This window comes from Lagopus muta, chromosome 3 (genome assembly GCF_023343835.1).
Source record: "Lagopus muta isolate bLagMut1 chromosome 3, bLagMut1 primary, whole genome shotgun sequence".
Lineage (NCBI taxonomy): Eukaryota > Metazoa > Chordata > Aves > Galliformes > Phasianidae > Lagopus > Lagopus muta.
In genome coordinates this window covers 79,639,220-79,665,894 of record NC_064435.1, presented here as the reverse complement: position 1 = coordinate 79,665,894, position 26,675 = coordinate 79,639,220, and the positions used below count along the sequence as shown (strand labels likewise).

Sequence of the window (26,675 nt, the reverse complement as noted above, 5' to 3'; positions counted from 1 at the left end):
GTGTTTGGTTAGGTGTTGAGCTCTCTTTCTTTCAAAGGAGCATAAGCTTTCTTTCAGTCATTTACATTCCCTAACTTTGACCTCGGAGATACTTTCTTCTGGGTCTTCTCACCACACCAGTCTCTCAGTTTAAGCAAAACAGCTTGCTTCGTGTGTCATATCTTCAGTAATGTGCACAGAAGCCACAAGCATGACATGGAACCACGGAAACTTGCCCAGCTGTATGTAGAGGGGGCACATACAGCCCTACAAAATAATAGCACATGTACAATGAAAGTATAACTGATAAAAGGAAGATAAAGGGGGAAGTTCTTCATAGAGAGAGTGGTGAGGTCCTGGAACAGGCTGCCCAGAGAGGCTGTTGATGCCCCGTCCCTGGAGGTGTTCAAGGCCAGGTTGGATGGGGCCCTGGGCAGCCTGGTCTAGTACCAAGAACCTGGAATTTGGTGGCACTGCCTTGGCAGGGGAGCTTGATGATCTTTGAGGCTCCTTCCAACCCAAGCCATTCTATGATTCTATTATTCCACGATGAATTTTAAATGGCTCAGAAATAGAAATGAGCACAAATACATGCCAGCCAAAAAGAAGAACCCACCAATAACCTTCTTCTTTCTCAGTCAGTTTTTAGATTGGAATCCTGTCAGGTAGAACTAGGTTTACATGATGGGTCATACAGCACTTTACTCAAAACTCTGTCCTTCGCCCTCCATATTGAGTTCCAATGAAAACTATTTCCTACCGGTTGGTTGCTTGCAAACCAGACATTTTCAATGTTTAAGCTGAGAGACAGTTACTTTTACATAGTAGCCAGACTTGTTTACCTCATAGATCCCAGCATAACACATCTTGACATTAGATTGACCTGAAATTTACAAGCTGAGAATGGTTACGTAATAGAATATAATTAAATCTAAATATATAATTTAGGAAAGAAAATAAGACGTAAGGTGGAAAGAATTAGCACGGGGTCAAATTCAGGTGGTAGATCAGGACACTGATGGCATAGCTTTCTGTGCTTTTATTTAAAATACAAAACAGAGATGTGGCACTGAGGGACATGGGGGGATGGGCTGATGTTTGGACTAGATGATCTTGGAGAAGGCTCTGGGGAGACCTTCCAGTATTTGAAGGCAGCGTATGAACAGGAGGGGCAATGGCTGTTTACATGGGTGGAAAGTGTGACAGGACAAAGGGGAATGGTTTTAAACTGAGACAGGAGGTTTAGGTTAGATATTAGGAGGAAGTTTTTCACACAGAGGGTGGTGATGCACTGGAACAGGTTGCCCAGAGAGGCTGTGGATGCCCCATCCCTGGAGGCATTCAAGGTCAGGCTGGATGTGGCTCTGGGCAGCCTGGGCTGGTGGTTGGTGACCCTGCAGATAGCAGGGGGCTGAAACTAGATGAGCATTGTGGTCCTTTTCAGCCCAAGATTCTATAATCTTGCAGGTTATTCCAACATTAAAGATTCCATGGTTCTATGAACGGGCCCCCTGCAGGACCACCTCTACCTAGGGCACTCAACAGCCGCCCGGGCGAGGCCCTTCCTCCGACGGCCGTGCAGCCCGGGCCGCGATCGCCGCGGCGCAGGGCGAGGAAGCGCCGAGAGCCGACAGGCCTCCGAACGAGACGGCAGTGAGCACGTCCTCCCGCCGCTAGGGGCGGTACTACGGCTCCCGAAGGGCTGCGGGTGCAGAGGACGGGCCGCCTCGCTTCCCGCTCCGGCGCTGCCCCGACGACGCCGCGGGAACCGATGGAGGGCGCGGGGGCGCGGGTGTCGTGCCCCGTGTGCCTGCGGGAGCTGCCGGGCGCGCTCATCAACGCGCACTTGGACCGCTGCTTGCAGGCCGCGGAGGGCGAGGCGCAGCGGGACTGCTCGCCTCCTTCCAAGAGGCCGCGCCTCGCTTCCGCCAAGTCGTGCGGCGAAGCGGAGGAGCGGCCCGAGGAGGCCCGCCCGGCGGCCGCCCCCGTTTTCTCCCTGTTTCGCGGGGGTCGGAGCCTGGGAGCCCCCGGCGGGAGGAGCGGGACCGGGCGGGGAGATGCCGCCGAGCTGCCGCAGGAGGGCGGCGGGCCTGCGCTGCGCGGGGCGAGCGTGGCGCAGCGGCTGGAGGGGCAGCCCCTGGCCGACAGGCTGCGGCCGGACACGCTGCGGGACTACGTGGGGCAGGAGCGAGTGCTGGGCGCCCACACCCTGCTGCGGTCCCTGCTGGAGTCCCACGAGATCCCCTCCATCATCCTCTGGGGACCGCCGGGCTGCGGCAAGGTGAGTGCCTGGCCCTGCGCCGGCTGGAGCTGGGCTCACTCTCAGGGCCCTGCACTCTGCCCGGCTTCATTTTCGAGGCTGGTGGACTCCAAGGGAGGGACTCGTGTCTGTGCTCACTTTTTTTCCCTGTCTGTTACCTTGGCTTCTGCGGTGACTGTCCGCTAGTTTGCACTTAGATTACGAAAAATGTAGCTTACTTGTAGAATAAAACATAACCCACGCCCATCATCCCTATTCGCTGCAGCTTGGACTTTGATTACACAGGCCAGATTAGGTTCATTGCAGCCAATGGGCTTCTTCTAGTAAACTCCTAATCCATTAAATAAATGTAGAAGCTGGGAAGCTTGAAAGCAGCAACAGAATAGAATCATAGGATTTGATTTGGAAAGGCCCCTTAAAGGCTGTTTAGTCCAACTCCCCTGCAATGAACAGGAGCACCTACAGTGAGATCAGGTTGCTCACAGCCCTGTCCAGGCTGACCTTGAGTGACTCCAGGCACAGGGCATCCACCACCTCTCTGGGCAATCTATGCCAATGCTTCACCCCCACATAATAAAAACTTTTCCTTATATCTAAATGTATAGGAAATGAAGTAAGCTTACAATAACAGCTTGCAAACGCAGGTTTGCTTTAGCGCAGAAGTTCTGTCTCCTGACAGAATAAGACTTCAGTGTGGAAGGCAGCCAACACTGGCTAGGTGTGCTCTGTTAGGCACACATCCACCTTCACGCATGCAAGCCATCAGTTGATCTTCCAGTTGCAGGTTCTGACTGCTGCACTCTCGTATCCTACATCTTTTAAGATACCAAGGACAGAGGCTGATAAAATCCCAAAAGGCACTGTAGTGCAGCATGGCAGTGAAAGGATCCACAACTGGAGTGAGTGAAGGACCAAATAAATGCCTTGAGTTTGTTCACTCAAAGATCTCAGCTTGACTCATTCTCCCTGTATTTCATATTGGGATTTGAGGGGGGAGAAGCTAAGCAAGTAAAATACATGCTCTGTCAGTCTGATGTGTGCTCAGCTTTAAGTTTTACATATTATATGCACGTGGTTGTCTTGACTGTGTGTAAAAGCAAATGTGGGATATGTGAGATAATGACTAATGAATTAATGCTAGCAAAGCAGTTAAGAGCAAGTTGCTACCCTGTCATTGTCAGTATACTTCTTTTGAAGATAAAAAGCAACTTCATGTGTGTGATGTTTGTATAATACCAGTTAATCACAATTAATAAGAAGAAGGTATGAGAGTGGTTGATACATGGATTAATACTGTTGGCAGTGATATATTAGGTTGTTCAGGCGAGACAACACACATCTGAAAAGAATCAGCTGGTGAATGTACACCATTGCTACTTCCTTTAAAACAGCAAGATAAATAAACCAGAAAGAAAACAGTAGATGAGGTAAAGGAGCTGTTGGAGTGGGTCCAGAGGAGAGCGGTGATCAGAGGGCTGGAGCACCTCTCGTGAAGAAAGATGAAGGGAGCTCATAAAAATGGTGCTCCTAAAGGTTTTTGTGGGTTTTTGAGGTGATTGTCACATTCAGTGTCTGGACAGCAACTGAGCTCAGTGGACTTTTAGTTGTATTCTGCTGAGTCTACAGATGTTCTGAAAGGCTATGGAACAGCTTGTTCTTGAGGTGGTGACGGCTCACTGTTGTGCTACAGATGCTACAGATCTACTTTTGGAACCCCCTGTGTTGCTAAGATTGGTTTTGGATAATGGGTGATCTGTTTCCTGTCATGTCACTTTCACTAACCCGTGGTGTACCTTCCTTATTCATACACCTTGAGTGCAGTTGTGTTTAGTAAGCTTGCTACTTGCTGAGCTTAAATTCTGCTACTGATCAGACTTGCCATATGACTTGCATAACGACTGTCCTTTTAGAGTTGTGGTTGAATTGAAGTCATATGAGGGTTCTGTATTTCACTTGGGTATTAATTCCTGTCCATGCAAAGTAAACTAATCCCCTTAAAGATAGAAAAAGGAGTACATGGTTGCCTGCCTACTTCTTTTCATGTACCATTTTGGATGAATATATATAAAATGTCTAAGAAGATGTTTCATGGAGAAGTAACCTGAAACACTTGGAGAACTGACTGACAGCAGGTCTATTTTCTTTTTACACAAAGAATCACATAAATGAATATTTGAAATTTAAATGGTCTTGTGAAGGAAAAAATAAGTATTAGCACTGTCTAAGGATCTCGTGGACTGATATCTAAACCTTTTTCTACTAAGCATAGTCCTTTTCACTAGGAAAAATACTGAAAAAGAATTGCATATTGTCTAGCTTCGAATGGAGCAAGCTCACGTGCTAAGCTCTGTCCATCAAAGAAATTAACCTTACAGTAGAGGCTTGGTGCCTCTAAAAGTGGGATGTGATTAAATATGTTGATCTAAATCTGGACATGCTTTGTAAGGTGATCATTTGGACTTCTTAAACTTCTTCATTCTCCTGCTACCCATGGAATTGGCTTATTGCTGCCCATCTCTACTTTCCTCCATTTTTATAGCCAAATAACATGTTAACCAGCACTTCTTTTAGAAAGAGTAAAGCAGGACTAAGTAAAAAAATGAGTGGACATGGAGTTAATACTTGGGGACAGATGTCAAATGCGTGTATACATTATTTATCAGTCTGGACTTCTGTGCTGGCAACCCTGCCCACAGCAGGAGAGTTGGAGCTGGATGGTCTTCAAGGTCTTTTCCACCCTGAGCCATGACAGACTGCTCTCATCTGAGCTAGAAGAGAATCAAATGCAGTATTTGACACTGAAGATCAAGAATGCTTTCTGAGAATTTTTATTATGAAATACATCAAAGTTGGGTACCTAGTTAAAAATACATTGTGTTCTGATCTTACTTGCTGTTGGAGCACTTGGCTAGTCAAGGAAACACAATGAAAACCAGGATACTTCTGTTGTGAGTTGACTATCTTGTGAGTTTTCATTTGTAATGAGCCTTCTTATTTCAGGACAGCATGATCTTTGTACTTCTAATCTATCACCTTAATTTTTTATGAAGTCAGATTGCTTCATAGGTGAGCTTGCTATGTCTCTTTGTTTCTGTTTTTACTTTTGGCACTATTAGTGTTGAATATGTGAATGTGAATTCTGCTGTAAGCTGACCAGACAGAGAATAGAAGAAGAAAAGCTGCCTCAAAGAGATGCTGTGGTTTTTAACTTCTGAACAGTTAGCTTGTTCATCCTGACTGTGCAAATTTTTAAAAGCCTGCATGAATCCTGGTGTAATCTGAGTATGCTGCACTATGATTTATGACACCTTAATGCAGGGATTTAGATTTTTGCTTGTCTGCCATGGGGCACCAATTTTAGTAAAGAGTTAGCGAGGGGACACGAGTAACTTGAGCACAGAATAATTTTGCTGCCACAGATAGAGTTTAAGCCTTATAAACCTGAACGTTCTGTTTTAAATACGATAAACATTCCCTCTTGTGTATGCCATTTAACAAGGAAAAATGTAGGCAACGTGTTTGGAACTTGCTCCCTGTAATTAATAGGACACAGAGCATTTATGCATGATTTTCTGGGGTCTGCATATGCAAGTTGGTACCAAGTTAATATGCCATGTTGATACAAGTGCAAAACATAAAAAATCACCCACAAGTTATCCTGGAAGTTTCCATCAGATGACCTCTGAGTTTATATTTCAAGGGGACCCTTGTATTTCTTTTTATTCAAGGCATTTGTCAGGATGCATCAGATGCAGCGCAAATGGAAAATGAGATTTTTATCTGGAAATGTGTACTGTCTTTTACAGAAGCATGGAGTCCAGAACAACTCTGAACAATAAGCTTATCTTTGCAGTTGCCTAGGTGAAGTCTTCAGATGCCTAATTTTGCTTATGCCAGTTTAAACCCAGCATAACTTAGGTAGGGTAGTGCTGTGGGAAGACAAAACTGGAATTAGCTCAGCATATTTGTAAAGCAGTTGGAATATAATGAAACAAGCCTGGATGCAGCAAATGGAGACACTGCTCCATTTCAGGAAATGATGTGCAGTGACCTTGCCTCTGTTTATGCTTGGTCTGACTTGGATTCTGGAAGTGCTCTAAGCCACATGCTGTTGCTGTTGTTTGGTGACACTTTACTCCTCCAGTAGCCTCACAGTAGGCTATTTGGGGTGTGAGGAACCAAACAAGTTGAGTAAGAATAGCATCTGCCCTTATGTAAGTGCCAGCTGCTGCCACTTCTGATTGCATTTATCTCAGTAGGCGTGTCAGAGCCACGTTCATCAGCCGTCCTGACAATTTCCTTTAGGCATAACCTGATGTGTTGCCTGTGTCTCTTGTGGCACAGTGTGGGTTCAGCTCAGGGGTGCTGGATAGGACAGTTTTAAGCTCTATCTCAGGGAGCTGCTTCCCCATCAGGCACCTGCAGGGGCTGATGCTGGTGATGGTGTCCATCTCAGGCCTGTGAAACTGCACATGGCCTACTGTGACTGGTCATCAAGCACAGTATGGCCGTGGCTCCCACTGCCCTCAGAGGAGGGCTGAAGGTGAGAAAAAAACTGTTGATGGTAACAGTAAGTAAAGAAAGCTTTGGAAATCCTGTCCAGAATAAGGAAGAGGCGAAAATACAGGGCGAGTTATAATCAGAGAGCAGCAGGATGCCAGAACATAACTCTGGTAACTTAATTGAAGACTCTATAAGTATGTAGATGTATCTGGCCTGTTGTGCTGTTTTTGTACTGGGCTTTCTCCATCTTTTGTCATCAGTACTGCATGCGTAATTTCCACTGTGGAAAAAACCAGAAGAATCCCTTGGTGGAGAAGCCTAGATGCCAGCCAGATTATCCATGCTCAGGAATAATTTGTGCTGTGCTGCAGTCTGTACACTGGTACCACATCAGCTTTGGTCACTTGAAGATACCTTAGCAGACTGGATGCCCTTTCAGACTGGTTGGGATAAGCTTGTTAGGGTGGGGTCTATCCAGCTGCAAGGGAGAGTTCTTGCACCACAGCTTGTTTGCATATAGTGCAGTATGAATGTCAGCTCATCAGAACCAGAAGAGGTTGAGAGACATGAAAGGGCTGTGAGGTTGTGACAGCTGAAAGACTGTGTGTTTTCTATGAGTGATATCTGCAACAGTTTTGCCAAATTCATGCAACTCAAGAATGAATAAGGAAAAACACCATGAACAGGAAGCCATAGGCAGGTCCTTAAACAAAGTCTACCTGATCTTCCAGTAACATGATTTAACTATATTAGGTTTCACAGACACCTTCTTGACAGAAATTTTCTTTGCTATGGTCTGACTATATATGTTGCTCTTCCAAGTTTTTCTGCTTCTCTTTCTGAAAAGAGCTGGGCAGTATGACCCCTACTACCTAGATGGGGCTTCTAATGCAGTGCTTGTTGTTTAATGACCTAGTAAGAACTACTGAAATGTAAACAACTCCTTGTGTTTTAGTGGTAAGTCAGTTTATGTCAGCATCAATAGGATAGGTATTATTTGTACTTGCATTTTCCTGTGTTCTTCTGGCCCCGAATGTGACATTATGGTAGCACACAGAATGGGAAATTAGGTTGAATTCAAAGAGAGTTGCTCCATCAAGGATACTTGCAGAGGGAGTTCTTGCCCTGCTAACATCCTACTAACCTGAACATCAAATCTGAGCTGTGTGCTCTGGCAGTGAGAGATGTGCTTGGCTCAAGGTTTCTGTTTCATTCACAGAATCATAGAATATCCCTAGTTGAAAGGAGCCCGTAAGAATCATTGAATCCAAAGCCTGGAAGCGCTGTTTGTGGGAGTGGGTTTGTTTCATTGGTGGGTGGCTTGTTTGTTTTGGTTTTGTTTTTTTTTTTATTTTGGTGTCTTTTTTGTTGTTCCTTGAGTTGTTTTTGTATTTTATTTTATTTTATTTTTTTAAATCTGTGTTTGTTGCAGCTGGTGGGAAAAGAAATGCTCATTTGGGTTGACATGAAAAAAATTCCAGGGCAGTGGAGAAGAGTTTCAGTAGCTAAGCGTTCTGTGTGTAGATCTGGAGTTTCTTGGTGTAGCGTGATACTGACTTCTGCTTGAGGAAAAAGCAGGGGAAAAAATGGAATAATGGGAAATAATAGGGTTACAGAAGAATGGGGTAGGCTTGACCTCTATTTGATGAGCAGTTTGATGGGCTAAATGATTGACTGTAGAGAATAGAGGGAAGAAGCCAAGAATGCGCCTGTCTGCATCAAGCAGTGCTTTTGAAATACAGTGTATGTTATTATTAATGCAGCTTTTGCTGACCCAGCAGTTGGCAGAGTGGGAGAGGTTATATGCTGGCTGAGGACCGCATAGCAGATGTCAAATAGATCCTTGTTTTAATGGTAACTTTCAAACAGATTTCTTTGTCCTTTCCCTACAAATTTCTTTGTATATTTTTTTTTTCCTAAAGTAAGGGTAGAAATACAGATCCCTGTGTATCCTCTAACTTTTTTAAATGGTAAAACATTTTATCTGAAGATTGTCTGATTTGACTGACTGAAAAACTCAAGGGTTCAGTTTCTTTTTGGCTTACAAGTATCAATTTCTTTGCTTGTACTGAGATACCGTGCAAAACTTTTGACTTTTGACCCTTGCTGGAGGTTGTGCTGAATGATACAGTGGAAAAAGCCATTCACCCTGTGTGCAGGGAAAAAAAAAAGTGATCTCTGCAGTCTTGAATGCCTCGATTTAGATTTGTGTTGACCTTAACAAATCTCTTCATCTATGTCACCTGATATTGATGAAGTGTGAGTTATCAGTTTAAGTGGTGCTATAAGAAGAATAGCAAATTAAATTCTACTTTTTCCTCTCTCCACTGTTACTGTTAGAGAAAGAAGTGGTGCACTTTTCATATTCAGATTTGATATATTGGGGGTTTTCTTGCTTTCAGTGCTGGTGAGGCATGAATACATGCTGAATCAAGTCCCTTTTGTAAGGAAACACCAACTTCAGTCTTAGAGTTTTGTTTTCTTAGCACGGTTTCAAGTGTCACTTTTTGGGGGTTTTTTTGTTCTTCTTTCTGTTTTTTGGTCTCCCAGCCCTCCCTGATGTCTATAGGCTTGAACAACACTCTGGAAAATGCTTATATCAGTCTTGTTTTCTGCAGCATTCCCAGGAGGGGAAGGGCTGCTGCTTTGAGCTCCCAGAGAGAAGAGGGGATCTGGCTCAAGTCTTACATCAAGACATGAAATGATACGTCTTCTGAAGACAGGAACCTCTTACAAAACCGAAAGCAAAGATAGATAATAACACATCTTTCCCCTTTGTTACCCCCGTCCCATCTTAGGCTGGTTGCCATATCAGAGATGTGGAGATCCTTTAAAGAGACAGAGCAGCACTGTTAGGACACTGCCAGTGGCAGTGGTCTGATAGATGGTGGCTTCTGCAGTCTCTCTGCAAGAGGATCAGGTTTGAAGCACCTGCTGCTTTAACCTCAGTGCTTAGAATGTCTTCTGAAGCAGTTTTATCAGCACCTGTCCTGCTCCTCAGCTGCTGAGGCTCTCCAGTGTCCTCGCCTCCCCCTTTAACAGAAGTGGGGTGATGGAGAAAACGCCTGTTTTTCTCTAGCAGTACTTTAAGACGGAGGTAATACAGCTCAAGGCATGCAGATACACCTGAGAGGAGTGATGGAAGGTCTGAAGACCGTGCCTGTGTTCAGGTGTAGAGAATCTGCTTGCAAGGTAGTGCTGGAGGCTGCCTCTGTGCTTTACTGGGGGCAATGAAATGTGCTATAAATAAATGACAGTGTGACAGAGCTGTTCTACAAGAAGAGAAGAACAACAGAGCTGCTTACTGAAACCAGCCAATGGTTTGTTTAGGCAGCTACCCTTTTCTACCCCAGGCTTGATGACTCTTGACTGTTTAGATTGAGCTACATTTTCTGAAGTAAGCATGTAGTTTTTCAGTGCTCTCGTTCTTTTGTGGGGAGCTGCTTTTTGACAAATTTAGTTTTTATGTGTGGTGGAAATAGAAAAAGCTGTAACAACATTTATGTAGCTTTTTCTTTCTTAAATGCAGTAGCTCTGTAAGCTCTTCTGCAGGTATCTCAGACCAGCTATTCATCCTTTAAAATACTCTACAGAATAATTGTGCAGTGAATTGCAGTCAACCCATCTCCCGTGACAGCTGTGTCTTTGGAGAAGAGTTTTTCTTCAATGGTGAAAGAGACAGCTGTCGTTGCTGGCATTTTCAGTGTTAAGACTGAGTAGGTCTGGTGCTTAAAAGTGCAAGCCTTAGAAATGCAGTGTGGAATTGGCAGCTACTCCTAGCGGAAAGTTTCTGAGTCTGCTGTGGGCTACAGTTGCATGAACTAAAATACCCTATTCTCTGAACTGCCAGCACTGTCCCTGTGTCCAAAATATATGTTTTTGTTATTTATGTACTGTCTTCAAATTACTATTTTGTGCCCCAAATGATTTTTGTTACAAAGTTATCCCCTTCTGCTTTTTCAGACTACCCTCGCACATATAATTGCCAACAGCAGCAAAAAGAAAGGCATGAGGTTTGTGACACTGTCAGCCACAAGTGCCAAGACAAATGATGTTCGAGATGTCATCAACCAAGCCCAGAATGAAAAAAGACTCTTCAAGAGAAGAACCATTCTCTTTATCGACGAGATCCATCGGTTCAATAAATCTCAGCAGGTATTGTGTTGCACTGCTTGTTTGGAAAAAGCCTTTGTCAGAACATCTGTGAAATTCCCTGCTTAAGATGATAACTTACTTTGGGCTTTTGATTTTAATTTTAACGCTTGTGGTAAATGAATTAAGTAATGCAGTATTTATGTCTCTAACTAACTGCCGGACGTTGATGTGCTGTTCCTGTGATTCAAAGATTGAAAGAAAAGGCTGAGCTGTACCTGTAGTTGATTTGTGTACTGGGCTTTAGATGACGTTTTCCTGGAATTTTATTACTCCATATTAGTGACATTTCCTGTACATACCTTCATTTCAGCCTGCACCATGGTGATAACATTCCAGGTTGCTTTTTAAAAAGTGTGGAATGCAGATTTGCACAGAGTGTTTGTTTTAATGCTGTGCTCTTCTCTCTGCAATAACAGAGAAAATAAAGGCATAGCATGGTTCTTTGGGACAGTATGTTGCTGCAGCCATTACTTGGCTGTTTGTTTCCTATTTCTTTTCCTACATATAATATCTTTTAGTCATGCCATGGAAAGCTTAAATTCTGTCCTGACGGTTAAGGATACATCCATGGTTATGGAACTAAGACATGGATATGGAACTGTGTTGTGATCTTCCTGTAGTTTTCTGAGATGTTCTATTGAATTAGATGGAGAACTGTAGCCCTACACATTGGTTCAAAGAGTTAGAAGCAGCCTCATTATTTGTTATGTTTGATAAGGCATTTTCATGTTACCTCTTTTGCCACACAACAAAATGAAGTTGCCTAAGTAAACTAAAAGTTTACAGACTTTTGATGCTTCCTTTTTAGCTGGTAGAGTCATTCTCATTGCAAGAATGGATCACCAAGGTGAACAGCTCACCATGTGCATGAAATTAAATCATTTAATTAGCTGAGCAGATGAGCTGCCTTGTCAGTGAGGTTATTTGTCACATCAGCAGGGAACCCAAAGACTCACAACGCAAAAGAAAGTATTTGAAAATGCTAGGTAGCCTACTCACATGGGATGTTTCAGGTTGTCATTGATTGAAATCAGTTGTTTCTGCTTCCCTCCCATACTCAGGACACTTTCCTTCCTCACGTCGAGTGCGGGACGGTGACTCTGATAGGAGCAACAACAGAAAACCCGTCCTTCCAGGTCAACGCCGCTCTTCTCAGCCGCTGCCGGGTGATCGTTCTGGAGAAGCTCTCAGTTGAGGCGATGGAGGCAATTTTGCTGCGGGCCGTCAAGTCCTTAGGGGTCCAAGTTTTGGGCCAAGGCAACCAGCACAGCAGCTCTGCGACTGGCAGCAGCGACGAGAGCTCAGAGTGAGTACTTTATGGGCTGCAGGGTGTTAACGCGCACAGCCTGAGGAATTGACTGCCTGCCAGGGAGAGGATGAAGCGCTTAGGGGGTGGGAAGAGAAACCCTAGCCACTTCTGATAGTAAAGAAAAGAAGTGGCAGCATATGGCAGGAGCAGCAGGGTGACAGGAGGGAGAGAATTCAGAGCACTGGCTCTCTCCATCCAAAACATAATCTTACCGTCTGGATTAGGACAGAGTTTTATACTTGGATCTGTGGCTCCTGGCTCACCCCCCAGGATATTTAAATCCATTCCTCTGCTGAGGATTTGCTGTGGAAGCCTGTAACTGAGTCTTTTTCGTATCCTAATGTGCATTACTTCTTGTTATGGGTTGTGAACGCATCACGTTTCCACTTAGTAGCAGATGGGGCATCCCCTATTAAATTAACTTGGAAGCGCGTGACAAAAGTTTGTTGTTTTCTAAGGGTTTTTTCAATGGAATCAGAGAGGATGTTGCTGGTCTGTAGCTTCAGCATAAATGCTACATTATGTTCTGTGATGTGCTGGGAATGTTTGCTGTGAGATGTTAATAGATTATTTATTTTTTCTGCCCCTTTTTGTCCAAACCAGATAGTCATATTAAACTCTGGGGAGAGTCTGAAATAAGTGAGATCAAGATTCATCTCTATGGGATGTATATTTGACTTTTGAAATGGCTAGCTAGCAAATAAGAATAATGCTTGGTCCTATGCTGCTTTCATGAAAGCCATCATTACAATTGTTTCGTGATGTGTACTGCTAGTCAGTTGAAGTGTATTGATGTGATGGAAGTGTGTAAGCACTCTGTGAATTAGATGAAAGAGAATATATTGTGTCCTTTCAGTATTATCACAGAATGCAAGCAGTAAGGATAGCTAGCTGGGATGCTGTGGTCAGGAAAGGGACTGAAAGATGTCATCCCCTCTTCTGCCTTTTTTTTTCTTTTTTTATTATCCTTTTCGTTTTTTTAAGGTATCGTGGCTTGTTTTTACTCCTTTGTAACATCTATGTGGTGATAGGAATCTTGGAAGAGAGGGCAATAGAACATGTCATCTTTAACATAAAGGCACAGCTGTGCTTGTGGCCACACCCTGACTGAGGTTCAGAGACTTTCCTTTCTGTATAGGATTAAAGTATGAGGCATAGTTTCAGTTGCAGTTGTTTGGGTTTGGGTTTCACTGGATTCCCTGTATCTGTAACCTCCTGTTAGCAGTAGATGATTTAAAGAGCACAATGTGGTGTTTAATCAAACTCGAAGAAGTCTGGCAAGCAGATTGTCAGACTAACACAGTTTCAAAAATATATCCATGAAGAGAAAGTGCCCCACACCAAGTACCAAGTGGGAGCCAGATGCTTTGAAGTCAGAATTTAAGAGGTTTTGTTGCAATCTTGTTTAACCTTTTTTATTTGTATTTTCTACTGCAATCTGGTTTTGATCAGTAGCTCATAGATAATCTTGCTGTGGAATTTGGCTTTTTTTTTTTTTTTTTAAGCCATTCTATCCCTTTCTCTGATTCAGTTTTGGTCTCATTGTTAACTCCTCCTTGCTTCACACCCCATGCTATTTTTGCTCCTTCATTTCCTCTCCACCTACCACTCTCCAGGAGCAGCTGTGTCTTCTTTCACCTTTTTTACCTCACCACATCTAGACAGCAGGGCTAGCATTAGACACAGGTAGATAAGTGTTCAATCTATCCTGGGGAACAAATGAAAGGGATGTTAAGAATTACAGCTGAGTTGGTTGTTCACTTTGGTCACCTTTTTCAGAGTTGAAAAAGGTGCTGTAGCACTGCATGTCCCCAGATGTGAGGAATGCCCACTTCAGAAGGGAGGCAGAGCTCCAGCCAAAAGGCAGAAGAGGGGCATGAACGTTGAATTATGGTTTCAGTCTCCTTAAGGAGTAAGTTTGTTTCTAACAACGTGCAGTGTGAAATTCTGCATTTGCTACTAGGAATCTGTTTCTGAGATGGTCTTGGTATCATGTCACTTGTGTGACCTTGTTTAGATTTTGAAAGGAAGATGATTCTTAATGGTCTCTACCTTGGTGGTGAATCTTCGCTAGTTTCTACAGGTACCTTGTGTGCGCAGTGAGAGTGAAGCCATTGCTGAATTTCATCGGTTTCATTGGCTCTGCACTATGTGTATATATAGCAGTTATCAAAAGGAAAAGTATACTTGACCAAGATCTATTTCCTTAAGTTTTCTTGGTGGCTTTTTCTTGTCCCCACTGTTGCTGCAAGTTCATAATAAGGTTAGACTACCTTGCTTCTTTTTTTCACTTGTGGTCTTTTCTTTCTGTAGAGTTGAACCACAGAGAGGCATTACAGAATTTGGCACCTTTTTCTTTATGTCATCACGCTTGTGCTGGGCTGCCTAGTTCTGGGTCCAGCATTTGGAATCTGAGCAGAGGGGCAGGATCACCACCCTTCACGTGCTGGCAGCACCTGGCTTCACGTAGCCCAGGGCACCATTCAACTTAGTGACTAGGGGGTCCCTTGCTAGTTCAGCTTAATGTCCAGCAGAACTCCAAGGTCCTGTCCAGCTGGGTAGAATGTGGTGACTTTCCTCCCCATGTGCAGAAATCTATGCTTCCCTTCACTGAGGCCCATGGGGATCTTGGTTGGAATGTAACAGTGGCACAGCAGCAGGAAAAAGGGCAGAAAGCATTAGGGATAGGGAGGTAATGGCTGCAACCATTATGCTGTTAGAAGCACCAGCACATTTTCTTCACTCTTTGTTTCTGCTTTATTTCCATGGTGGACGTGGACAGCAATGACGGGGCTGCTGTGTGGCCCAGCTGCTGCACAGCCCCAGTCTCACCAACTCCATCACTGTTGTATTGCTGCTGGTTGGGTGGCCTCTGCTTTGGTGATGCCAGGTCCTGGCAGTTACTGGCCTTCCTCTTGGAGGTTCACTGGGTCCCCCCAGGTGGGCTGGTTCCAGGGGGCCCTGCCATAGGTTCTGCCAGCTCCTTACCAGGCACTGACAGATCCAATGTGGAGGTGGAATGGGAGCATGATTGGCACCTCATCCCTCTTGGAACTGGCAGGGCTGCTGAAGGGGGCAGAAGGTTTATTACAAGTGTTCTTGCTACAGCTTTTCATTGCGTTAAAGAATATGGAATTGTTTTCTCATTTCTCCTACATTAATTGGATGATCACTAGCACCTCGTGTTATTTGGAATTTTTCATGGGACAGATGTTAGAAACTGAAATTCAGATACTACATATTAAGATGTTCTGCATCATTAAATCCCTGAGCAGTTGGGACAGGGACAGTTAGCACATCCCAGGGCTGAGGATGTGCAAGATGATCAAGGGCAGCTCTTCCCTGCACTGGGGAGCCTATGGCTGGGCCCAGCGCTCCAGCTGCAGCCTCCTTAGAGCTGAGCAGAGGGGCAGGATCAGCGCCCTTTGCACGCTGGCAGCACGCTGGCACCTCGTGCAGCCCAGCTCAGCACTCACCTTTGCGGGCAGAGCTCCTTGCCAGTTCAGCCGAGAGTCCGGCAGGACTCCTGGGTCCTGTCCAGCTGGGTGGCCCCGGCTGCGGTGTGGCCCGGAGGTGTTCCGCCCCAGGGGCAGAAATTTGCCCTTCCCCCCGCTCGTTTAAATGGCGGGATCATTGCAGTAACTTGTGCTCCATCTCCGACTTGTTGAAGCCCTCACGTGGTTTGTTAGCACTGCCATGAGTGCCGATTCCTGGTGGTGGAAATAAGGTTGTGTTTCTACGCCCTCCCCAAGGAGCGGAATATGGAGGAAGCGTGATGGGTGGGGACAGCAACGCCAACGGCCTGGTCAATAACACAGAGACTTTTTCTTCTTTGTTGTAACAGATGTTCATTTTATTTATTTAGTCTGCAAGCAGCAGGCCGAGAGGTAGATGTCGTCCTCCCGGCCCGCCGGAGCCGTGCTGTGACGGCAGTGCGGTGCCGGCCTAGCGCCGCCGCCGCCGGGGCCGCCTCTTGCGGGGTGGGGACGAGTCCTGGCGGCTGCTGCTGGCCTTCCTCTTTGGGGGGCGCCGGGGCCCCCCACTTGAGCGGTCCCTGCCCTGGGTGGAGGGGCCCGCTGCTGCCGCCTGCCCTGGCTCCTCCTGGGGCTCCTCCGCTGAGGGCGCGGTGGCGGTGCTGGGGCGCCCGGGTCCCCCAGGAGAGCTGCTGGGCAGCTCCTCGGCGCTGGGCCCTGCGGGGCTGGTGGAGCGGCCTGGGCCCGAGGTGGGAGGCTCCAGATGGGAGGTGCTGCTGATGGTGCTGGCTGCAGGTCCGTCCTCCCGTCCTCCAGCAGCGTGGCTGTCCTGGTGGTCCAGCTCGTGGCGGATTGTGGGGCTGTACAGGGCTGCTGCGGTGCCGATGAGCCTTCTCACAAAGGGCACCACATTGCCGTCGGTGATTGGCTGCAGCGCCTGCAGCAAGGCCTCCTCGTCCAGTCCATGCTCACAGAGGAAGTTCATGGTGGTCCACTGTCCCGCATGGACTTCCCACCAGTCATCGCTGGACTGCTGCTGGATCTCCTCCTGCAGCCATTGGAGCAGGGGTTCGAGGTCTCCCTGATGTTCCCTGAAAAATGCAGCCCAGACCTCGGCTGGAAAGTTGTGCTCAGGTGGGATGAGCACCGGCTCTGCAGGCCCCTGCTCCTCCTGCAGGCCTTGATCTTGATCTGAGTGCGCTGCGGGCTGCGGGACAGCACACTCGAGGAAGTCATCATCCGACCTCACCGAGTATCGGATGGTTGTAATTTCGTGCCCGCATACGGCACAACTCGGCTTCTTGTAGGCCCACCAGATGGCACAGCCGTAGCACAGCTGGTGCTGGCAGGGGGTCACGTAGGTGACATCCTCCCGAATTTGCCCGCAGATGGGGCAGACCCAGTCGGATGCCACGTCCATGGCCCCGGGCTGTGCGGTGGGCTGGGGAGAGCTGAGGTCGGGAAGCTGCTCCCCTCGCTGGTGCTGCAGCAAGCAGAAGGTGTTACAAACTGCAAAAGAGAGAGAGCCTGCGGTCACTCGCTGCCCCCGGTCCCTCAGCAGCAAACCCTCCTGGTCCCTGTTCCCCACCAGCTGCTTCAGGGGCCGTGATGTCCTGCACCACTCACCTCTGCCGCTACAAGCGCACCCTGTGCGGCCCCAGCTGCCCGAGGCAGGCAGGGCTGAGGGAAACGCTGCTGATACTGTGGGACGGGCACCAAGAACTGGTGCCAGCAGCCCCACAGCTCAACGCAACCAACTCGCTCAGTGCTCCAAGTCTCGCAGCTATGCTCAACTGGCGTCCAGGCACGAGTGCACGCTGGCCTCTGCCAGAGCCCAAATCTATACAGGAAGGGCTAGCGAGGTCACAGTCATCTCCATTGCTGACATCACAACAAATCAGTTGGTGACCTCACTGTCCATTGCTGCATCTACTGGGGCCCCAGCCTGGGCCTCCATCGCCCTCCATCATTCCGTGATTTTGTTTTGTAATGGTGAAAGATAGATTTGGGGAAGTAAAGGTTTTACGTATTTCTACTGCGTGTGTAACTTGTAACCAATTTGCCATTAGATGGTGCCATAAGATAGTATGGCAAAGCTAGATAGGTCCAATATGGTGCAATGGATGCTGCTTTGGCTAATGTCACCTCCATGCTTCCACCAGCAGGAGATGCTGTGACAGCAGGTGTCACGCTGGAAGAGGACAAGAGACCGCACGGGCATGGGCCGGCCTGGGGATGGTCCCTCAGGAATCCCCCTCCAGCTGCTGGTGTGAGGCATTGCCACGCTGCCTACCTGCGCTGCTGCACGCGCCTCTCCGCAATGTCCCGGCTGCCTGCTGCCAGCAGGGTCGGGGTACAGCAAAGTGGCTCTGAGACGGCGTCTGAGAGCTGCGCTAGCAGCACCCAGAGCACGTTTCAGCTCCAAAGCTCGCCCTGTCCACACTCCAGTCCTCGCACAGTCGCTCGGTCGGAGGCCAGGCACGAACTGCCAGGCCGGGCTGCCGCGCCCGCGTTCAAGCAGCGTGGGCCAAGCAGTCACAATGCATCGCACGGAGACGTCACAAAGCACGGCTCGGCCGTGTCGCCAGTGCTCACCTTCACTGGGTGACATCACCACCCGTCCCACAGCGATGTCGCCGTCCATTGCTTGCTCATCACCGTGCACTGGCCTCACCTGCTGCACGCGTGCCAGCAGCACTGCAGCCCCAGCACACGTTCCTGGGCTTTCCGCAGCGCCGCTGCTCGCTCCATTCCTCCCCACATCTCGTGTGCTCAGTGTCAGTGTTTCCCACCAGTCAGTGGCACCTGGGCCGACCTCTTCCCACAGGTCCATTGGGTGGCCCTGGCCATGACACACAGACCCAGGCACGTGCAGCAGGAACGTTTACTATTCAATAAAATTTCCACTTTCATCTGTTTCTTGGACTAGATGATCTTTGAGGTCTTTTCTAGCCTTAGTGATTGTATGAGTTTTGCATAATTATTGTTGAGTGAACCTTTCAGTAAATTGGAACATATGATCATGCTGCTATCCCAGATGCTGGCAGCATTCCTTCATTGATGCATTTGATGTTTTCTGTTCAATCTTAAGTGCAGTGGTCTGGTCTGCTGAAAAGCCAGCTACTGCAGAAGCAGCTTAAGGCTGCTGATTAGCTGGAGCAGGATAGCAAAAGGGGACTGCATTTGACTAAAAAAGAGAACTGGAATTACTAATAGGTTTTCATTACAGAGATGCTGAATTGCCACAGGGGCAACTGTCTGCGCTTGTCAAAGTGCTGTGAAATTAACTGACCACCAGTGAATAGGATGTGTGTGCGTACTGAGCCTGAATATGGCCACCTATGCAAGAACCCCAGGCAGTCCCAGCTGGTAACAGCCTACTGAACAGTTCTGTTCAGTAACTGCACAGGGTTTGCTTGCTACGTACCCCATACACTTCCACTGTCAGGCCTACAGTGGTTATCTGATGCATGTCAGGGATTGCTATCCTGATCCTACTTAGTTTGTGAAATGTGATGAAATAAAAGCCTGACATGCTTCACATGTATCTTCTGGTCTGTTGGTGTTCAGCTGATGTTGCCACGTCCGAACTGAGTGGACGAGGTGGCTCTGCTGACCTCCTGACTGAGGTGCCAGAAGGTTTATTAGAGGTGCACTTGCTACAGCTTTTCACTGCATTGAATAATGTGGGATTGTTTATTTCTCCTGTGTCACTGGTGCCTCGTATTCAATTTGGAGTTTTTCACTGGGCAGTTTTTACGTAGTGAAATTCGGATTCCTCATCTTAAGCTGTTCTCCATTTTAAAAATGCATGGAATTCAAGCCTAAGATCGTGATACAACTGAAACATTTCAAAAATTAAGGAGATCACTCCCAGCTGTGCGCTGTTACTGGGTTTGAGTTTGACTCTTTACTCTTCTGTGTGTTCTCCTTCCTCTGATAAGTTCCTGCTTTTGTCACAGTTGGATGTTTGGGACGGGCTCTGCTTTTGTGAGTTTGTCTGTGCACTTTCTAGGCACGTTGAAGGAGGTGAGCTGAGACAAGACCGCGGTTTGTGTTAATGTCTTTTCAGCCAACGTAGAATTTAATTCTTAAGAAACACACAGCGTCACTACAGAAACTGGAATCCTTTTCTGTGTTGTGTCATCACACGTGTAATGTTTCCTTATCAGTTTTACATCAGTTAGTGGGTTTCTCTACGGTCAGATATGCGTTGTTACATTGTCGTCATCTTCACTGCCATCGCATTGTGCCTTGTAAAGCATTGGTTGGGGAACATGAAAGGAAAAAACATGCATTCGTCTTCGCATTCGTCTTTTCATTCATGGCTTTTTACTTTTATCATTTCAGTGGTGCCCTGAGTGTGGTATCTCAAATTTAAGTCAGATGATAAACTAGATGGTACGTGATGTATTTGGTGTTAGGTAATGCAGTAGGCGTGCAGCTCAGTGAAGTGAAGGATTCCTGGGTTCCTGTTGGCAAGCCAAGACGCCATGCAGTTCAGGCTGTGAGTGTCTATATTAGAAGTACTGAGAGGTTTTGAATTGGCTGGTTTGCAAATCAGTGTTTAACATGGGCTTCCTTTTGGTCTTCTGTTGAACAATGCTGGAAAATTGTTCCCTTTTTGGATCATCCATCTGATTTCCTTACTGAAAAGAGAGTTGCTGGGATAGAGTCCTTCTTCAGAGAGAACAGCGTAAGGCAGAGAACCATGCGTATGGTAGTGTGTAGATTGCTCTGAAAATAATGCCTCCTATTTATTTCTGTAAAAACTACCACAGATACAAAAAAGCACAATAACATTATTTAACAGAGCAAATTCTCATCTACCAAACACCATTTTTCAACAGTCACCACTATTAGCTATGTGTTTTTGCCAGCAATGTATGAGAGCCTGCGTGCCACACTTGTAAAAATCTGCACAGACTGTTAAAATTTGAGGTTGTAATTGCTCAGAAAAACTACTGTGATTCAGTTCTTCTGAGTGCTAAATGTTTGTTTTTCTTAAGTTCTGAGTGTGTTGGGTTAGAGATCACGGAATAGGGAAGCATTGCGTTACTTCCAATCATTGGCTCTCATCAGCGCACTGTGCCAACAGCTGGCTTGTGCGTGTCCCTTGATTTCCAAGTAATTTGATACATGTGATACTTGACCATCTTGCTTCATTTTTCTGTTTCCTCAAACACCAAGAGGGTGTTTGAAACTCCTTGAAGAAGGTACAGTTATTCTGGAGTGCTGGCTTAAACTCTTGACAGACTCCATAAAGAAATGCCTTACCTATCATGATGCGCAGCGAGGGAGGAGCATGAGGTGGGATAATGCCACGAAATATTCTTGTTGCAGATTACCTGTGTATGTAGAGGAAAAAGCTCTAAGTACTCTCGCCTACCTTTGTGATGGTGATGCGAGGACTGGATTGAATGGACTTCAGTTAGCAGTACAGGCCCGACTGGCAGCAGGGAAGACCACTGTGCTGAGCCTTACCAAAGGTTGTTCTGTGGATGGAGTTCTGATAACGGAAGAACATGTGAAGGAGGGTCTGCAGCGATCGCACATCCTCTATGACCGAGCAGGTGAGTACCTGACACAGTTTCTGCAAAGTAGCATTTGGAAGAGCCTCCATAATTCCCACTACTTCTCCCCCTTGCGTAGCAGTTGCTCTGATGAAGCAGCAGATACAGTTAAATCTGGCCTAAAAGCTGCTTTTTCTTTGCACTAGAGGAGGCTCAGTCAGAATTTCCTCGTTTGTTCTCTCTGCTTCAGAAGCATAGGTGGATTGAGAGACATAGTTGCAACCCTGCCAATAGTTGTGTAGTAAAATGTTTTGGTTTTTTTTAAGGTTATTGGGATATTGAGGTCTAAGAGGCAAGTCTAAGACAAAAGGTAGTATTTTGGTTAGGAGGCTTGTTCTTGCGGTGGCCGGCAAACTTCCATTGATGTCTTTATTTCATTGAAAGTCTTGGTAGTGGTCGTGTTCACAACAGTGTTACTCAAAAACCTGAGGGGCTTGCTTTGCTTTGAGACTAGCTTTTTAAGGTAATGAATTTTGGAACTTGCTTAGGACAGGTCACTTAAATCTAACACATTCAAGGCTTCTGTTATGCTAACCACTCTTGCTAATCTTGTGACTTGATATTGCAAAGGTTGGCCACCATGTATTTTTATGTGAGAGGATGGAAAGACAGTGACTGATATTAGAAATCACACAGATCCCCTTGAATGCCCGTGCAAGTTCTTCAGCAGTACTTAAATTCCTCTGCTGTAGTATCATACATTCATGCCAGGTAGCATTTTTATGCTGTGCCTGATGCAGCTCAATTAACTGTTCCTATTGAAAAGCTGTGATGAGAGATTTCAAAAGGTTGTTGTAGTGTATGTGTCTGCTCTTAGCCTTGTTACAGAGAGGAAATGATGGCTCATTGTCAGGAAGTGCCAGCTGTGCAGATACCAGTATATTAGCAGCTGGCAAGTGGCAGATAGGCAGTGGGGAGGGAGAAGAAAAATATTATGGAGTATGTGTGGGAATGAAGTCACGATTAGGGAGGAGGAGAAAGAGGAAAATCTGACCAGTTTACTGGTACAATTCTCATGTACTGAGTATGTAACTTTGTGTGTTTGCTGTTGGCTTGTGGCTGCTGTCCCATAGAACCTTTGTTCCCACCCATCCTCTGTGTACTTGATTTCATAGAAGTGGCTCAGAGTGTTTCTCCCTAATGATCACATGAAGGCTCATGTGCTCATGTCCAGCTTCTCATCCACAAGGACCCCCAAGTCCTTCACTGTAGGGCTGCTCTCAATGAGTTCTTCCCCTCAGTTTGTATAAATAACTGAGATTGCCCCGGCCCAAGAGCAGCACCTTGCACTTGACCTAGTTGAGCCTCATTAGGTTCTCATGGGCCCACTTCTGCAGCTTGTCCAGGTCCCTATGGATGATTTCCCTTCCCTCCAATGTATTGACTGCACTGCTCAGCATGGTGTTGTCCTCAAACTTGCTGAGGATGCACTTGATGCCATCATCTATGTCATTGAACAGTCCATCCATCAAATCAATACCTCTCTTATCTTTCCCTCTACTTGGAAATGGAACAGTCCCATCTTCTGGGAGATGTAGTTCTTCTCTTCTGAGAACCAGGTACCTGGAATATCAACAGCCCATGGAACTGGAGCAGTAACACTTCAACTCCCAGTGCACTACAGGATGTCATGATGTGGAATATAAAGAACAACAAATCATAAATCCTGGCACTACTGCAGGGTTTTCCTTTTTTCCTGTGTATAATTCATGTCTGTGTGTAACTCATGTCTGTCTTTGCCACATGCTTTGTTTTCAAGTTTCATTTCAAGCTTTATTTGATGTGAAATTTCTTTTTCTAAGATATCTCCTGCATATATAATTGCTTTTCTTTTATTCTTCTGCTGCCTTCTCAGCACTCTGTATAGATCCCAAAGCCATGTTTCGTGGCTGATATATTCTCATACCTTAGTTTGTGTGCATTAGGAGATACAGATACATGGTCTTCTTCCCAACTTCTTTTCCTTTTTCTGAAGGAAAGGCCGTAGGGTGTCAGAAGCAAATTGTTGGCCCTATAATGTTTAAGCAACAGAGCAGACCACTCTTATCTTTATCTACTGTGCTATTAACTGCTGGTGTGGTGATCAACATATGAGAGCATGAAGGTGCTGAAAACACCGATGAACAGCATGATGCGCGTTTGAAGAGAACTGGATGAAGCAGGTTATGTTTACCTACTGTGATCTAAAGAAATACGTTCTGTTCTCTTAAATGTATTTTGCTCCTTTTCCTCCAAATAGCTCTCTTTATCTCTGCTCCCCCATTGTGAATAGGAGAAGAACATTACAATTGCATCTCTGCCCTGCATAAGTCTATGAGAGGCTCAGATGAAAATGCCTCCCTCTACTGGCTTGCTCGAATGCTTGAAGGTGGTGAAGATCCACTCTACGTGGCAAGGAGGCTGGTGAGGTTTGCAAGCGAAGATATAGGTACATACTTTCAGTATTTCTTGGTTGGGATACTGTGTTGGACTAAGATCTGCCAGTCTTCTGACCTTCAACATTTAGTACTTGTGGGGTAGGGGTGAAATAAATACCAAAACAAATACTGGATGCACAGCAGGTATGAAGTAGTGAAATGGATCGTGGCCAACAAAAAGTGTATGCAGACAGAAGCCTACATTTGACGTCCTTGTGGTGACTGTTGCTGGAGGAACAAAGATTTTTGAGGTTAGGTTTTGACAGTGTATAAATACCGATAGTTTCCAATCTAGTCATGACTGTAGGACACCTTGTGTCACAGAGAATGTGTGTGGCAGGGATGTCTGGGTTTTTGTGTTTGTTCCACTGTTGTAATTACTGTGGAAGCCTAAAGCCAACCGTGACGTGCAAACCTCATGATAGGTGGGTCAGTAGTTTCAAGGCATTTTGTTTGCCGTGAGCAACAGAAGCAGCAACATTTTTAGTATGTAAATGATGAGTGAAGACTAAGTAGATCTGGGGAAGCTATGTCTGTATAGCAATAGTTCCCCATTTCTTTTTCACAAAAAGGAAGTGAATCCTACACTACCTGCTACTGCTCAGGCCGCCACTCTGTGGCAGCAGATTCAGGCTTTCAAAAGGAAAAGGGAGAAGGTTATGGATGGAAAGCATCTATCTCATGTGCTGCCAAGTATTTTAGTGGGTGTTCCACCACCACCTGAGACTGCAGCTTTGAAGTGTGCATGGGTAGCCTTCCATGGCAGAGAAGAAGAAACATTGTGATTCTAGTAAACTGACTAACCTGCTTTCATGTAATCCCTTGTTACAGGGCTGGCAGATCCTCTGGCTTTAACACAAGCAGTTGCTGCTTATCAAGGTTGTCACTTCATTGGAATGCCAGAATGCGAGGTAAAGGCTTCATTAGTTCACTGATCTAAGAGTAACTTAAATTGTAAGATCTTGTTGTAATTATCAGAAAGAAACTGAGATTGCGAGAGCAAGGCAAAGCTATTGGTCCGTTCTAGGCAAGGCTTGGAGTGAGAAAACATTGTTGCTCCAGAAATAGAAGCTGTCCTTGAAATGCCACTGAGCACATGTTGTGTTATTTCAAATAATTTTGTTTTGTTCCTATTCTTGTTTTCTTTCAATTATAAATAGTCATATATCCAGCTGTTGTAAAGTAGCTCTTCTTTACAAGTAGCCAAAGTCATGAAGGACTGTGTTGTTGTGAAATAGTGTTCATACAGTAGCAGCACCAGGAGGTCAGTATATAAATGAAGGCCTTGTCATGCTACACAAAACATCTGGATAACAGACACTAGAGCTTACAACAAATCATTTAACATTTCCCCTTCCTTGTTTCCAGGTCATTCTAGCACAATGCGTAGTGTATTTTGCAAGAGCACCAAAGTCTATAGAGGTGTACAGGGCGTATGGCAATGTCAAAGAATGTCTGAGGATGCACACAGGACCTTTACCACCAGTTCCACTGCACCTGAGAAACGCCCCGACGAGGCTCATGAAGGACTTGGGCTATGGTAAAGGCTACAAGTATAACCCCATGTACAAGGAACCTGTGGAGCAGGACTATCTGCCAGAAGAGCTGAAAGGAACAGACTTCTTTAAGGAACGAAGAACGTGACAGCCCTGCTCTGAATACTTCTTGTTTTTATGATGCATACGTTTGTACTGGGATGAAGATTTCCCTGCTGATTGCAGCCCAATATTTCTGGAGCTGAGAGGACGAAGTCGCTCCGCCCTTGAAGTATTCTTGGTTTTTCTGCTATCATTCCAAAGGAGTTTTGTAAACCACTGCAGTCTGGCAGTATGGAAATACAAAAGTAAGCTTTGCAATAGAGTTCTGTCACTTCTGTCACCCACTGGTTCGAGGGAATTGGAGAAAAAAGTATCTTCCATTTTTGGCTCTTGTAGAGAAATAAGGAATATGATCATGCTGCTTTTCAAAATGTGTATCCAGTTCAGACTTTTAGAATGTTTATTTTCCAGAAGAACAAAGAGACTGTGTTGTCCTCTCCCACACTGTGGGAGGAAGTGCAGGGAACTAAATATAATTGCAGTGTAGTTCTTCCTTTTATGATTTTTCAAATTTTCTCCAACATTTATTCAACTAATAAACTTGTAGAAAACAATGCTTTTGCATTTGTTTGAATACTTATGTCAGCAGCGTGGTTTTGTAAGTCTGAAGATCCTTTGATTTATCATGTCTTCTTCTATGGCAAATGTAAATTATTTTTGGAACCAGGGTAGTCCTGAAAGTCTCTGAATTGATTCTTTCTCTCAAAACTGGAGAGGTGTGGATTTGAAAGACGGACTGTTCAGTGGATTAAGAATTGTTTGGCTGGTCACAGCCAAAGAGTGGTGATCAGCGGTGTCAGGGTGGAGGTACAGGCAGTGTCCCTCAGGACAGGAGTCAGTCTTGGGACTGGTGATCTTCAGCATCTTCATCAATGACAGAGACAATGGCATCGAGTGCACCCTCAGCAAGTTTGCAGATGACACCAAGCTGTGCAGCGGTGCAGGAGAGAGGAAGCCATCCAGAAGGAGCTAGACCATCAGAAGTGGGCCCATGTCAACCTAATGAGGTTCAGCAAGGCCAAGAGAAGGTGCTGCTCTTGGGCCGAGGCAATCTCCGCTATTTATAACTGGGGGGAAGAACTCATCGATAGCAGCCCTACAGTGAAGGACTTGGGGGTCCTAGTGAATGAGAGGCTGGACACTGCAGCCTGGAAGCTTTTTGTTTGTTCCACTGTTGTAATTACACTGTTGTATTCTGAGCTGCATTAGAAAAGGGAAGGCCAGCAGGGAGAGGGAGGTGATTGCTCCCCTCTACTTGGCTCTTGTGAGGCCCCATCTGGAGTACTGCATCCAGGCCTGGGACTCCCAGTACAAGGAAGAGCTCTTGGAATGGGTCCAGGGGAGGGCCGCTAAGATGATCAGAGGGCTGGAGTACCTCTCCTGTGAAGAAAGGTTGAGGGAACCGGGG

General features: G+C 45.9%; 2 protein-coding genes across 2 annotated transcripts in view; one reads left to right on the top strand and one right to left on the bottom strand.

Moving 5' to 3' along the window:
- MYLK4 (myosin light chain kinase family member 4) overlaps positions 1 to 12,001 on the bottom strand; it is an 80,993-nt gene extending 68,992 nt beyond the window's left edge. The window contains exon 1 of the mRNA XM_048939804.1: positions 11,897 to 12,001. Coding sequence (XP_048795761.1) covers positions 11,897 to 11,952 — 56 coding nt within the window. The 5' untranslated portion in view covers positions 11,953 to 12,001. The remainder of the gene's footprint in view (positions 1 to 11,896) is intronic.
- Positions 1,673 to 25,821, top strand: WRNIP1 (WRN helicase interacting protein 1). Its single transcript, XM_048939807.1, has 7 exons — positions 1,673 to 2,260; positions 10,706 to 10,897; positions 11,959 to 12,203; positions 21,023 to 21,252; positions 23,525 to 23,680; positions 24,501 to 24,580; positions 25,038 to 25,821. The coding sequence occupies exons 1-7, from the start codon at positions 1,751 to 1,753 to the stop codon at positions 25,311 to 25,313; spliced, it is 1,689 nt and encodes a 562-aa protein (XP_048795764.1). The 5' UTR covers positions 1,673 to 1,750; the 3' UTR covers positions 25,314 to 25,821.
- Positions 25,822 to 26,675: the final 854 nt, after the last annotated feature.

Coding starts and splice junctions, on each gene's coding strand:
- WRNIP1 (XM_048939807.1), top strand. CDS start 1,751: ATGGAGGGCGCGGGGGCGCGGGTGTCGTGCCCCGTGTGCCTGCGGGAG. Junction 2,261..10,705: donor GACCGCCGGGCTGCGGCAAG/GTGAGTGCCTGG, acceptor CTGCTTTTTCAG/ACTACCCTCGCACATATAAT. Junction 24,581..25,037: donor TTGGAATGCCAGAATGCGAG/GTAAAGGCTTCA, acceptor CCTTGTTTCCAG/GTCATTCTAGCACAATGCGT.